The following is a 14,956-nucleotide window of genomic DNA, read 5'->3' as shown; positions in this document are numbered from 1 at the left end:
TTAATATTTGTGTATATTACAAAATAATCTCCAATTAACATCTGTCACCAGTTACAAAAAAAGGTTTTTTCTCCTTGTGATGAGGACTTTTAAGATCTATTCTTAGCAACTTTCAAGTTTGCAACACAGTATTAACCAAAGTCATCATGCTGTACATTATATTTCCATGAATTATTTACTTTATAACTGTAAGTTTGTACCTTTTGACCCTCTTTTTGTTATTATTAGCTTAATTCTTTTGTAATCAGAGGACATACTTAATATATTATTTAATTTTTAGAAATCTGTTGATTTGTTTTATGGCCAGTTTTGCTTAATGTTCTGTGTTCATTGGAAAGAATTTGAATTCTGTTGTTGGGAAGAGTGTACTGAGAATGTTAGTTACTTCAAACTGGTTGATGGTGATGTTCACATATTTTGCATCCTTTGTGATGTTTTTGTCTAGTTCAATAATTGAAAGGACTGTTGAAATTCCATATGTAACTATGGGTTTGTGTATATTTCTCCTTTTAATTCCTGCTTCATGTATTTTGAGTTCTGTTCTTAGAGTGCTTACATATTTACCAGTTACTGTTTCTTGTTAAATCAATCATGTTGTTATTATATATTTATTTTATTTTCATCATGATTATCTCCTTAATTGCTGCTAACATCCCTTGTTCTGAAGCCAACTTTCTCTGACGCTCATAGAGCCATCCAGCCTTTTTAAGTTAGTATTTGCATACAATTCATCTTCCAACCTGTATTTTTAACCTACTTGTACAGTCTTTATAATCCTGTATTTTTAACCTATTTGTACAGTCTTTATAATCCGTCGTAGAAAGCATGGTGGCTCTTGCTTCTTAATCCAATCTGACCATCTCTTCTAACAATTGGAAATTTTAACTATTTCCATTTAATATAATTATTGATGTGTTTGGATGTAAATCTACCATCTTGCTTTTTTCTCCTCCCTCTCATTTTCCCATCTGTTGTCTGCTACTCTTTCCTACTGTTTCCTTCTTTTCCTTAGGATTAAGTGAATTTTTTCTTTTTCTTTTTTTTTTTTTTTTTTTTAAGTAGGCTCCACACCCAGCATGGAGCCCAACACGGGGCTTGAACTCACGATCCTGAGATCAGGACCTGAGCTGAGATCAAGAGTCAGTTAATGACTGAGCTACCCAGGCACCTCTTGAATATTTTTTTATTCTATTTTGCCTCCTGTTGGCTTATTAACTATCTCACTTTGTTTCATTATTTTTAGTGGTTCTAGAATTCACAATACATATCTTCAAATTTGCAACTTCTACTTTCAAGGAATATTATATACTTAATATGTAGTATTAAGGGCCTTAAAATATTGCACTCTGAGTTCCACCAGTTGGGTAGTTGTCTGTTTTTCTCATATACATTACAGACTTTGCCATACATTTTTATTTTTGCTTTAAATAGTTAATTATCTTTTTTAAAGACTTTTAAAATGAGCAAGGTCCTTGCCCCCCACTTTTTGGGTTGGTGCTCATCACTCCTGCATGTAGCTCCATTCGTTTTTGATTCCTCTTCTGCCTCAAGGACTGCTTGTAACAGTTTTTATAGTACAGGGAAGCTTCTGTTTGAGAGCTTTTCTTTTGCTTTCATTTTAAAAAGTTATTTTTGTTTAAAATTCTTTGGTCATTTCTTTGCTGGCTTCCCCGGTTTCTGTTGAAAGCATGTTGTCATGCTTGTCTCTGCTCCTGTGCATAGAAGGGATGTTTTCCTCTGCCTGCTTCTCAGATTTGTACTTCATTGTTACTTCTCAGTCCTTTTTAATATGTCTTGGTGTGGTTGCTTTCTGTTTATTGTGCTTTGGTTTAGAGGAGTTTTTAAGATATTCGAGTTACAGTCTCATCAATATGGGAAATTTTTAACTATTTCTTTATATAATCTTTTTTTCTGAGACACCATTACCCACATGTTAGACTTTTTAGAAATGCTTTATTTTTTTGTCTTGTTTCTTGCTGTGCCTCACATTTGAATTTTTTATTGTTTCAGATTTAATACTCTACTGTAAGATATATTTTTCATCCCTAGAAGTTCCATTTGCTACTGTTTATACATCTTCACTTTCTCTCCTCTCGTGTTTATGTTTTCCTCTACTTTCTGACACATAGAGTTTATAATCACCAGTTTCCGATTCTTATCCATTGGTTGCTTCATTTTTGTTATTTTAAGATCTGTTTCTGGGCAGCCCCGGTGGCACAGCTGTTTAGCGCCGCCTGCAGCCCAGGGCATGATCCTGGAGACCCGGGATCGAGTCCCGCGTTGGGCTCTCTGCGTGGAGCCTGCTTCTCCCTCTGCCTGTGTCTCTGCCTCTCTCTCTCTCTCTCTCTCTCTCTCTCTCTCTCTGCATCTCTATGAATAAATAAATACTTAAAAAAAAAAAAAGATCTGTTTCTATTGATTGGTTTCCCTCATGGTTATGTGTTGTATTTTCCTTCTTGGTTTTGTCATTGGATGCTGGACAATGTGTATTTTACATTGTTGAGTGCTGGGTTTTGTTATATTCTTTTAATTGTGTTAGACTTGGACAGAACAAAATAAAGTTAAATCTGTATAAGATGAGTACTAGAAGGTGACACATTTAAGGATGTACTATGTAGTCATCATGGGCTATTTTAAAGGGCTTCATTTCATCCCTTGTCACCAGGAAATGTTACTTTCCAGGTTCTTGGTTGCTGTTCTGAGTCTGTCCTGTGTGTCAGGCAGCATTGTTGGTGCTAGTGTACAGCGGTGAGCAGGACAGAAAGGGTCCTGCTCTTGTGGAACTGATCTTCCAGTGATGAAGACAGGTAAAAACAAAACAACAAAGAACAAGGGAAACACCAGGATTTCATGTAGCAGTTTGTGAATAAAAGATTAACAGGAGTGACTAAGGTCAGTCATTTGAACAGGGGCACTTTGGCACCAAGAACCGACTGTTAACTAGTAACAGAAGATCAGCTGCGCAGATCTGGGAAGAGAACACTAGAGTCCAGACGTGGGCAACCGGGGAGCCCCCACTATCAGGCCGGGTCAGCTGTAGGAGAGGACTTCAGGCTGGACACCCTTGAGAGAGGCTCTCTGGGTAGCAGAACAGCTATTGAGAAGCTGCAGGCCAGGCCTGACAGGCTGTCACGGGAGTGGGTGTGCTCAGTCCTGCTCCAGCCCAAATGACCAGTCGCTGCCACCTCTGTGATGTTCCTCCAGCGCCCCCTGCCGGCCAGGCCCCTGCATGGTGTGCCACTGGCCAAGCAGCTATGTTTGCTGGGTGCTTTGTTGGTGCACACAGCAGGGCAAAGAAGGGTGGATGTGGGGCAGAGAGAGAGGCAGGAATGCTGCTACCTGGCTCCACCCGACTCCCTGCTGAGGTGTGACTGAGAATTCTGTCAGCCTGTCAGGCCGTTCACAGATTGAGTGGATTAGTAATCAAAGACTCAGTGAAAGAAAAGCTTTTAAATGTGTCCTAGAAAACCTTGAATACGGGTAAGAAGTTTAGAATCTGCTTCTAAGTAGCATGGAAGGTTCTGTGCAGGAGAGTGACAGGGTCTTACTTTCACCACCACTCTGGCTGCTGCTTGCAAAAGGGCTGTGGGTATAGATGGAAATGGTGGACTGGCTGGGAGCAGTGGAGGGAGAAGGAGTGAGCTGTGCATCTGCTGAGCATGGGAGTCGCATGGGCAGCCTTGCTGTCTGATTTGAGGGGGCTGGAGGAGAGATGAATCCTCCTTTGTGCAGTGCACTGACCTGCTGCTCTTGGGGGACAGCCTGGTTCTGCCAGCACTGCTTTCAGACCTGTCGAGCCCTTCTAGTCGCTGTGGGTATTAGAATCCTCTCACTTTCAGGTGCTCTGGTCCCATTTACCGAAAACCTGAATGCCACCGTTCTAAGGGCCTTCGTGGATCACCAAGGGCATGTCATGGGGTGGAGGGGCAGTGGTGCTTATCTTGCTTCCTTGGCCCTCCCAACTCTGCCTGGCTGGAGAAGGGGCTTTGGGCCAGAGTTCTTCAGGGGAGGTCTCCTTTCCGGGCTGTCTGTGAGTTCTCTTTGGTGACCAAGGCCCAGGGTCCTAACAGGTGTCCCACAGGTGAATGGCTCTTGCTTATAAGAGGCCCTCCTTTAGGTTTTCCTAGACCTCAGTGGGGAATTTGCACCAGACTGTCTGCCATGGAAGGAGGTGTGACACCTCCCACCCCTGCTCTGCCCCCTGGTGTAATTCTGGGACATACTCACCCAGCAGGAACTTTTTCAGGTGAAGCTGTTAGCTGACGCAAGCCCCCTGCCCCCAGCCTGCTATGTAATAGAGGCTGCTCCCTCCCGTGTCCATGTGCCCAAACTCCCAGGGGGCCCCTGACAGGCCTGGTTTCCCTGTGCTTCATCTAATAGGCGGCTGGGGTGGTGCCACATGTACAAGCACCCGGCAGACGCCGCAGCCTCTCAGGTCTGGTCTCTGTTCTGTTTGTTTGTGTGCACTCCCTTCAGGGGCTGCTCCCCTGGCTCTGCCCTTCTACTTAGGCTGTTGGAGCAATGGCTTGGGGCTAGCTACCCTGTTAGTACCCTTTCTTCACCACGGGGATCATCTGTTCTAGGACTGGAGCCCACACGTCTGTGTTGTAATAATAGAGTCCCTCTCAGGTCCTGTCACTGAGGGACAAGATGCCAGTTGGGTGGGTGTGGGGTCATGTCCCAAGACAGGAGAAACCAAGATCGGAGGGGGGTTGGGTGAGTGAGGGCAAAGATTGTATTTATGTTACCTGTAATGGCTGTTGATGAGACCTTCTAGGGGCTTTTGGGTCCAGTCATGAGGGTTGGAGCTGGCATGAGTGTTGGGGCGTCACTTGGAGGAGGCGCCCACTGCGCTGATTGTTGCATGTGCTGATTAGGACCCTGGTAGAGGAGCTGCTCTTTTCTAAAGCATGAAAGAAACTTACTGTCTTCATGAGATTATGGTAGAACTGTCCGAAGGTAAAAAATAATTGGTTGGAAACAAAATTCTTGAATGTCCAAGAGAAAGTTATGCTGATGATGTCATTGGAGATCTTGTCAGTGTCTAGGTTTAAATTTGTTTCTAAAAGGTATTTTTCTGACATGTTAATAAATTTGTACCTTGAACATTTGAATATAGTTTATTCTGTTCTCTTTTTAAAGCAGGGCCAAGACTTTCTTCTTCACTCCCCTCTTGGTGGGTCCCAGCCGGAGGCAGGCGGCGGGAGGCTAGCCCTCGGCGCACAGACACTGCCCTCAGCGGGGCTGGGCACTGCCCCCTCGGATGCCACGTGCGCCTGTGAGGCCTGCAGCGAGCGCAGGTACCAGTGTTGCCCGCGGGATGGATGGGAGCAGGGCCACTCTGACATGCTCTGGAGCTGGAACAGGAAAGGAGCCATTTCCATAAAGACAGCAGGCATTTGAGCCATCCCTGAGTCTGAGGAGCCTGGTGGTCACGCAGAAGAACAAGATGGATGTGGATCTTTGGTTCCCTACCCATGAGGGCTGGCAGGACCAAGCTAGTATTCAGGGAAAGGAGGCAGAGCGAAGTCATTAGAATCTGAGGCTGGCCTGCTGGAGAGAGAGCTGCCTCTTCCCTGGGAGGCTGAGCAGACTGGCACTGCAGTGGCTGCAGGGCAGAAGGGAAGAGAAGCTGGGACTTGGGGGCTCTGCGCTCAAGTCATCACAGGAGCTGGTGCAGCCAAGTGGGGAGCAGGGGCTTTGTGGGGAATGAGAGCTGCCTACTGGGCACCCCGAGATGGAGGAGACCATCAGCATTCCCGACAGGAGATGCTAGGTGTGCTTCTTCCTGTTGTGTGAGGAGGGTCTATACTCTCCTGGGGATGGGGGTCTGGGGGACCGGACAGCTGCAGGCACCTGGAGCTTGTGCTGGTCATCAGGCCTCCCTGTGGCCATAGCAGATGGGAGCCAGCTCCAGGAGCTGAACAAGGTGGAGGGTGCTGGTGGGAGTCTGTCCCCCATCCCCTCAGGCTGTCTGGAGGGTGAAGGGTGACCCAGACTGTCCACTAACCCTGACCTCCTTGCTCTTGTGCCGTCTCACAGAGAGATTTCGGCAGAGACGGACCGGGAACCTCAGCAGCTGCAGAACTATTGGTCAGAAGTGCGCTACATGGTCCGCTGCATTTACCGCCAGGCGGGGACCCCACTGGCCGACGACCAAGACCAGAGTCTCGTGCCCGACAAGGAGGGGGTGAAGGAGCTCGTGGATAGGTACACGTTGCCCCCTGCGTCATGTCCCTTCCTCACCTGCTGCCCAGGAAGCCTCCCCTCTGCTTGGGGTGGGCTTTCCTTTCAGGATCCAGTAAGCTCGGCTCCACTTGCTCAGCCCCAGCTGCACGGCCAGTCTTCAGCAGAGGGATTGCCAAAAGCAAGCCCTCTGGGTAGAGTTTCAAATTCTAATTCTGATGAAATGCTAATTGCCTTTTTAATAAAATGAATCGACATGTTTCTCTCATTTCTTAGTGTAACAGACTGTAACACAACTTTCCAATCTTTACAGTGCTAGGGATGATGCTAAGCACTCTCTCAGGCAATCAACCCAAGGAGGACAGGCAGTTATCCCATTATGGGGGCAAGAAAGCCTGACCTTCTGAAAGGTCAGGTAGTTTGAGAACGTGCATGTAGTGTGAGTGCAGAGCCAGCTGTAGCCAAGCCTGTCTGTGTGGGTGTTTCTCAGCGAGGAGTGGCTTACAGCTGAGTGTCTGTTCTCCAGCAGACACCTTGTGCCCAGTGACAATACAGAAGTTGAGATGCGCATCATTTTTATTCTTCTTTAGAATTTGTAACATCTTTTTCCCTCTTTTTTGAGTGTTCCAAATAAAAGGAACGCATTTGAGCTAGACATTTCAAGGGTCAATTCTCCTTTTGGTTTGTTTTTCTCACGTTTTGAATGGGGGTTTTAGAAACTGTTGTTTTCTGTACAGCACAGTTTATCCTGGAGCAAGGAGTAGTGCTTGGCCGTGGGTCCTCTTAACAGGTGGATGAATCAAGCCAGTGTGTTTGGGACTTGACTGGTAAACCCCCAGTGTTACAGGATATGGCTCCGGGTGGTAGGTGTCTGTTCTGGAAGTTAGGTTTCCTAGTGTGTGTGAGGAAGAAACATGGGGCCTGCCATTCAGGCATATGACTTCATAGACTACCAATGCTTAGGAAGCTACTGGAGTCAAATAAGCAGTCGAAGGAAAGCACTTGGCAGACACTAGTACCCATGAGAGCTGTTATGGCAGAGGGTAAAGGTGGTAATGGGAATTGCTGAGGTTTGGGAAACAGCATCACCCTGTTAGTGAAATACGCTGTTAAGAATGTGGAAATGTTACACCTTTAGCTGAAAGTGTGCCTGTATCAGATATGCTGCACTTTCCCTTGTCCTTGCATCCAAGAGTGCTGTTGTCTTTGTCGTTTGTGGGCTGATAGACATCAGGAGAGGGATGTTTGTAAAGCCCGTTTCTGGAAGTCTGTACAACTGGTGATGATAATCCTTGCCTCCTCTTTGTGGCCCTCTGTGTCCCACACGGTCCTGCTCTATGCTGCCCTCAGACCATTCATCACTGCGTTCCAGCTGTGCTAGCTTCCCGCCGTTCCTCTGCTGGCCACACTTGCTCCTGCTGCAGGGCCTTCAAATTTGCTCTTCTCTTCTTTCTGCAGTGTTCTTCCTTTCTCAGGGTTGTTTTTTCTCCCTTCCATTGTTCACATTACCTTTCAGAGTCACCTTCTCAAGAGGCCACCCTCTCTAAGACCCCGGGGGGCCTCCCTGCCATCACTGTTTATCCCTTTCGCCTTCTTTTTTATTATGTTCCTGCCATTACCCAGAATTCCATCATCCACTTGCATATGCCATAAGCATCATGAGAGTGGAGAGTTTGTTTCCTTAGCTTCTTCACTGCTGTGGCTTTGCCATCTTAGAATAGCCTTTAGCGCACATACAATGGTTTTTGTTGAATGTATATGTGAATGAGCCACCATAGCATCTTTTAGCATGTTCCTGCCTCTTGGTCATACGACTTTTTAAAAAATCTACTTGCAAAAGTACCACATGGCCATTTCATTGCAAAAGTACCACATGGCCATTTCATTAAATTTCTAAGATACAGAAATGGGCAAAGAAATAAAAAATAAAATGGATGTTTAATTGGCCATGCTAAGAGGCATCCAGTCTACTGGAAAGTTTGGTTGTTTCTCTGTCATTTGAGTCTTCTGTGGCATTCCTTTAACAGATGAAATGCATTCTGTTTCACAGGGTAGTTGGGATTCTTAACACTAAAAAACTGATAGATCTTTCTGAAATGTACTGAACCCAGTGGAAATTCCATAAGTCTTTCTGTTTTCTGGCCACGTTGTGTGGAAGGCTTCCTATGCCCTATTGCTAGGTTTTAGTCCCCTCTTGTTTTTATAACAAGGGGGTGCGCTAGCATAAAACTGGACTAGATGGCACTATCCATTCTTTTCTCTTGACCAGATGTGGTGCCCTGAAGGTAAAAGGATCCAGGAACTATGGAAAATCTAGGAACCATAGCTTGATAGGTTTCACCACTCATGTCTGATAAAGTGCTAGCCTTGGGTGCTTTTTCCTGATGGCTCCTCACAGCTGGGTCCTGTCCTCGCCCCAGTGGTCTTGGGTCTGTCTGCAGGCCAGTGCCAGTTTCAAGTGCCCAGTTAGAAGTAGCTGCCACTTTAGTAGATTAGTTCCAGGTTAGGAAAAACATTCATAAAAATGTTAATTGCTATTGTGGCCCTGGTGGAAAGGCACATATTAATTTTTTCCCTTCTCTTCAATTTAGAGATTTTATTTTATATATTTTCATTGTTTTTTTGGTGGGATAACTGAAAAAGAGACATATTGCTTCTACGGTTTCCTCTGATTATAAAAATAATACAAGCCCATTTGGACTATATATTGAATTCCTAGGAAGAAGGACAGAACAGTCTACTCTAGTCTTCCAAGCCAGGTACCACCTGTGCTGGAATCATTGCTTTTCACCTAACATACGGGCATTGAAAATGAATTGTTTTCAGTCTCCTGTGTTTTTAATGGTCCTGTGGTTGAGAAAGTACCTTCTTCTCAAGACAGCTGCTGAGGTCCTGGTGTGGACACTCTGCCACCTGCTGGCCGTGTGAGTTCCAGTGTTTTACCCAGCCCGTGTGGACTTTGGGGTTCAGCTGAATGATTAACTCAGTGATTACCTGAGTTGGTACATGTGAGACACAATGCTAGTACAGAGTAAGTTTGGTGTAAATACTGAGCTTTGTCAGCTGATGCGCTGTGTTGAGCAGGGTGATGGCACCTCTCACAGGTTGTTGAGAAGATGGTGCTTGTTGCTATTGTTGGATGGGTGCCTGCAGCTTGCTGGCAGAGCAGTTCCACAGAGGGCCATGTGTGGGTGGGTCCCAGGTGAGTGGTGACGCTGTCTTCTCTGTGCAGGCTCTGTGAGAGGGACCCCTACCAGCTGTACCAGCGATTGGAGCAACAAGCTAGGGAGTACGTGCTGGAGATGAAGGTCCGACTCCTCCGGCAGCTGTCGGCAGCATCTAAAGTGAAAGCGCCGTCTGCCCTGCAGGGCCCTCCACAGGCACACCAGTTCATCTCTCTCCTCCTCGAGGAGTATGGCGCCCTCTGCCAGGCGGCACGCACAATCAGCACCTTCCTTGGCACACTGGTAAGAGAGAAAGCCACCTTCCTCCAGTTCTGTCGGGCAGAAGTCTAGTGGATGACTGTGGTCGCATGAGGTGGTGCTGAGGCTTGTGTGTGGTGGGTCTTGTGCACCGTCATGGGCACCCCCTTTGCGGCGTTCAGGCATGAAGGAGAGAACCTGAATCCTCTCTCCCCCCTTTCTCTTCTCTCTGGACTTTGCGGTGGGATGAAAGTTTTGCATGGACTGATATCTGGGTGACACATCATGGGAATACAGTGTGGAGATCTTGAGGCCTAGGGAGTGAAAGAGGGGGACAACATGAAGTGAAGACCCATGTGTGAGTTAATAGGGAGAAAAGAGAGAGATGGCTTCTGTCTTAAGCTGTTAGCTCTGTTGTCGGTGTGCACACGGGCTTGCTCACAGTCCTTGATCCCACAATCCAGCCCTGGGTTGACAATGGGTTCACAGAGTCAGGTCAGCACCCCACTGGTAGTCCTACTGAAGGAGACAAGCAAGTGTGTCCTCATGGGTCTCTGACCACTTCACAAGGTAAGTTAGCATATGTGGGTAGGAGGCAGCATGTCGTAGAAGCATGGCCACTGGAAACCAGCCAAGCTGGGGATTGGAACCCTCAGGCAACCTCACCAGCCGGTGCAGCTGCTGTTTTCAGGGAGGCCATGCTCCCCAAGAAATCCGTCATTCATGCTTTCCAACTGCTAGAGAAATACTGATTTGCCAATAGTCTGTGGAGTTGTCATTACCTGAATTTTGTTACTAAATGATATTTCATTGGGCTGGTTTTGGGTACTTTCTTACTGGTAAAACTACGTTTTGAAACAAATACAGTAACCATTATTTCCTGAGATTTTAAATACAATGGTCTTTATGTGATTCTAAAATTGATAGACCTCCTGCTAGGAAAATTTCTAGACGTCCAATTTTGCAAGTAGTTTTGGGCCTGGGGCTCACGGACTTCCTCGGGCATCCCTGCAGTAGACCTTGCCATTTCGGTAAGTGACTCTGACAGCCTCCAGGAGAGCGTGCATTGTGAGAAAAGGAGCTGCTGAGTCAGGAGGGACTACTGTCTGTGCTTCAAGATGAGATTCTTGGATTGAATGCCCACCGAGCAGGGCCAGGCAGGCCTCCGGTGCCTCAGTCCTTCATGTCACATCTCACACAGCTCTCCTTCTTCTGCCTCGACTTACTGAAAGTACCCATTCCTCAGCACCACCTCCTCTGGGACAGCACCCTTGGACCTTCCTGAGTCTGCTGGGAGAGAAGCTCGCCAAGGTGTGAAGAGTGTCACTCTGCTCCCTGAACCTCGTGCAGAGCAGTGAAGAGCGCTACCACTGTGCCCTGGATGGTGCTTAAGCCCAGGCCCTCTGCAGGCAGTTAGAGGGGAAACACAGTTTTGAAGCAAACAGAGATTGATTTGGACCCTGCTTATTGGAGCAAATTCTTAGCAATTTACCTAGAAATATTTTCTTATGGTTTGGAAAAAAACTCGTAAATGCTCAGAACAAAATATAGTTGTTTGATCAGTGATTTATGTCACTTTCACTATACGCAGAGGTACTCACTTTGGTTTCCAGTGGTACAGCAGACGAGGCACCCTGAACTCTTCCTTCCTTCAAGGGAAACGACGGAATTATCAGATAACATAAACTGGATAAAAGCTTTTACAACATATTGCTGAGGTGGCATGAAAGGCAAGAAGCCTTGGGGGTGAAAAACAAACCGAAAGCTGGAATTCTGAGAAATTGGTGCGCTCCAAAGCCAACATTCACTCCAAGAACTTCTGACCCTGAGAGACACAGGAGGTACAGCCCGAATCCCACCCTGGGTGGCATCGGCACGCAGTTTTGGGCCACAGATGGCCACCTCCTTGGTGTGAGGGTGAAGGGGAGGCCCTGGCACTGGACAGACAGCAGGGGCGTGGGCCCATTGTGATCTTGGGGTGGGCGGAGGCGAGGTACCGCCACCCAGAAATTTTGTCATTATAAGCCACTGCCCCCTAGGTTTGTAGTTTCAACAAGTGCTATTGGTGGGGTGTGAAAACCTCCCAGGCCCACATGTCATTTTACAGTGGTCAAGACTGTCAGTGAGTCAGGCAGTGCACAGATGCTGGGCTGGACATCATCTTAGGTACCAAGGTACCCTGTCAGGCCACAGAAACTAACCATGATTTCTTGTTACTGACTTACACTCAGTCTGTATAGAAATTTCCTTAAAAGGGCAGCCCGGGTGGCTCAGCGGTTTAGCACCGCCTGCAGCCCAGGGCGTGATCCTGGAGACCCGGGATCTAGTCCCACATCGGGCTCTCTGCATGGTGCCTGCTTCTCCCCCTGCCTGTGTCTCTGCCTCTCTCTCTCTCTCTCTCTCTCTGAATAAATTTTTAAAAAAAAATTAAAAAAAAAAAGAAATTTCCTTAAAAGTCTCTCTTATGGTTGGAGTGTTCACATGAGGATCCAACAAGATTGACAAAATTATAACAATATCCTTTTAGGCCCACGCAGTGATCTTTGTGGTATACAGGGTTAACAGAGCTAAGTTAAAATGCAGTTAAACTCAGGGTCTCAGGACAGTAGTTCTCAGCATTTTTGGACTTAGGGTCCTTTCAGCTTAGAAACTGAGGACTCAGAAGGGCTCTGGCGCTTGTAGATTTTATCTATCAATATTTGCTGCATTGAAATTAAAAGAGAAACTTAAAACTATGTATTAAATCGCTTATAGAATAATAAACCCATCACATAACACAAATAGCACATATTTTTAAATAAAGAACCATTTCCCCCAATATATTTAGTAAGAAGAGGAGCATCATTTACATTTTTGCAAATCTTAGTTTCTGTATCCATAGAGGACACATAGATTCTCCTAACTGCTCTGCACTCACACTGTTGTCGTAGGGTGCTTTGGCTGAAGTTCTTGAAGAAAATTTTGCCTCACACAGATTTGTATTTGGAATAGAGAGGAATATCTTAATAGTCTTTTCAGCCATTCTTCTCTGAGAGTACAGCAAAGCCTGAGTGCTTCTTAACGTTTGGTTGCAGTGTAGAATCTGAAAGCATGTCCCTGAGCTGACCACACTCTGTTACATCAGAACCAGTGGTGCAGCCAGCCCATGCTTGGAATGGATCTGCCCACACATGTTTTTCGAGCATCATACATTGGTCATTTGGGATATACTGGTTCACCAAGTAATTTAGTGCAGACCTTCCTGATGATATTCAGTAGAAAAAAGGACCTTTGTTACTGTCACCACTGATCCTCATCAGAATGGAGAAGCTTTAAGGCCACAGTGGCAGATGCAAGTTTTCCAAAGTTCTAAGTTTTGCTTAGATCTTATATTGGCCATAAATCATATCATTTGTTTTCCTTAAAGCAAGCAGCAAGGTGGCTTGCTGCACAAACCCTTCCAAGTCATTCTCTGCTAACTCAGCTGGCTTCTCTGTAAACAACATCCCCTGTTTTTCTGAATCTGTGGAACCCAGAGTACATGTAGACATAGACAGGTATTTCTAAAAACATGACTTTCATGGGAAAAGCCTTTGTGGCTTTATTCTGCACTACCCTGGGGATCAAACAGGATGATAGGGTCACATTTTAAAAATTTATTTAAAATATTAAAATAGAACTGGACTACACTTGGGCTGTGCCTTCCACCATCTAGAAATTCCTTGCCTGGCTGCAGTAATCATGAAATCTAAATTTCCATCCATGAGGACAGAAGAATCTTGAATATCCTAATATTTCTCAAGGTCTGGTATAGAACTTGATTCTAAATACCTCCTCTTTCTTCTTCCAGACCCCCAAAACCCTTTTTGCAGTTGAATGTAAGAAGTAAAGCTAGTTTGGTTAGAAAAGCCTCAGTGTGAGTCATTGGCGAGCTTTTTCTCCCTGCCTCTGGCTCATACATCTCTGAGTCTCAGCCCCACTCGTGCGCAGGCACCACCTGTCCTAGCAGCTGTGAGTGCACACCGCTCCTTCCCCCCACAAACTCCCATCCCCATGGTCCCCCAGCCGCATCAGTCAGCCTCTCTAGGCAGTTTCTGGCCTGCAAATGGGGCCTGGCAGCACCCAGTTCAGGGTTGTCAAGGGCACTGATGACGTGACACTTGCAAGTGCTAAGAACACTTCCTGCAAGCACTAAGAACACTTCCTGCAAGCACTCTGGTGCCTGTGCATGTTGTTATCCCAAGTTGATTTTAAGCTGGGAAATGAGTTTGGGGTTTGCTGTTTCTCTTGCATGCTTCATTTCAAAGTATGATTTCAGATTTCATTTATTTATTTTTTAAAAATTTTAATATTTTATTTATTCATGAGAGACGGGGGTGGGGGCAGAGACACAGGGAGAGGGAGAAGCAGGCTCCATGCAGGGAGCCCAATGTGGGACTTGATCCCAGGACTCCAGGATTGTACCCTGGGCCGAAGGCAGGCGCTAAACCACTGAGCCACCCAGGGATCCCCTCAGATTTCATTTAAAAATGCCAAACATCTTCCTAAGTCAGCCTTTACCCAGTTCCCTGTAGTAACATGAGCCCCAAGAACCAGAGCTGTGTCCCACTCCCACAAGTAGGCAGGCAGGCAGGGACTACACACTTCAGCCCCAGAGGCTTATTGGGGAGCCCAGACAAGCCCGCAGCTCTCCTGAGCCACCTCCCCAGAGCCCGCCCTCAGCCGGCTGAGGACTGGTCTGGCTTGCTTTAGCTCCTGCATGTTCTTTGTTATAGAGACAAAAATTGGATCACTGCCTACTCCTCTGTCGCTTGGTGACTCCTGGAGAGCAGGGACCTACTGGATTAGTCTCTCTGTCCCTGTACCTGGCACGGTGCCTGCACAGAGTGGTCTCTGCTGATGTCTGTGACACATGTTGTCTGTGGCCACGTCCTTATCAGATTCTTGGGCAACAGTTTCTCATTCCAGAAAATGGGCGGAGTTTATCTGTTCCCAGGCCAGCTTTCCTGTATTGAGTAATGGCAATGAGAGGTGCTGAAATGCACATCTCAGAGAGTGAGAGCAAGCTCTGAAAACTTAGGCAAAAGTGTGGGTTTGAGGTTCTCTGCCGGTGTCACAGCTTCCTTGCAAGGCCTCTCTGTATAGGGTGTGAGCAGAGGACTGGAGGTGGCAGAGCTGGCATACTTTTGTGGTGGAGTGGTGCCACTGGTGTGCATTCAGCACTATTTCAGCGATGCTTGTGCTCAGGAACAGGAAATGGCCATTTTAACTGGTTCTCCTAGCCTCCACGCCAGCCAGCTGTTGGGAGACAAAACAGTGGAGTCCTAATGTGTAGATTGTTTACTAACTTCTCCAGGTATGATGATTTG

General features: G+C 46.5%; 1 protein-coding gene across 4 annotated transcripts in view; it reads left to right on the top strand.

Moving 5' to 3' along the window:
* Positions 1-14,956, top strand: part of FAM193A (family with sequence similarity 193 member A) — a 161,903-nt gene that overhangs the window by 82,656 nt on the left and 64,291 nt on the right. For 2 of the 4 annotated variants that reach the window (XM_077876131.1, XM_077876127.1), the window contains exons 3-5: positions 5,146-5,300; positions 6,043-6,210; positions 9,419-9,653. In XM_077876131.1, coding sequence (XP_077732257.1) covers positions 5,146-5,300; positions 6,043-6,210; positions 9,419-9,653 — 558 coding nt within the window. Of the gene's footprint in view, positions 1-5,142; positions 5,301-6,042; positions 6,211-9,418; positions 9,654-14,956 lie in introns of all 4 variants that reach the window. The other 2 variants (XM_077876130.1, XM_077876125.1) reach the window with 1 other exon arrangement.

Source organism: Canis aureus, chromosome 2, assembly GCF_053574225.1.
Source record: "Canis aureus isolate CA01 chromosome 2, VMU_Caureus_v.1.0, whole genome shotgun sequence".
In the NCBI taxonomy this organism is placed as follows: Eukaryota; Metazoa; Chordata; class Mammalia; order Carnivora; family Canidae; genus Canis; species Canis aureus.
The sequence above is the reverse complement of the archived record's forward strand: the minus strand, read 5'-3'. Positions and strand labels throughout refer to the sequence as shown.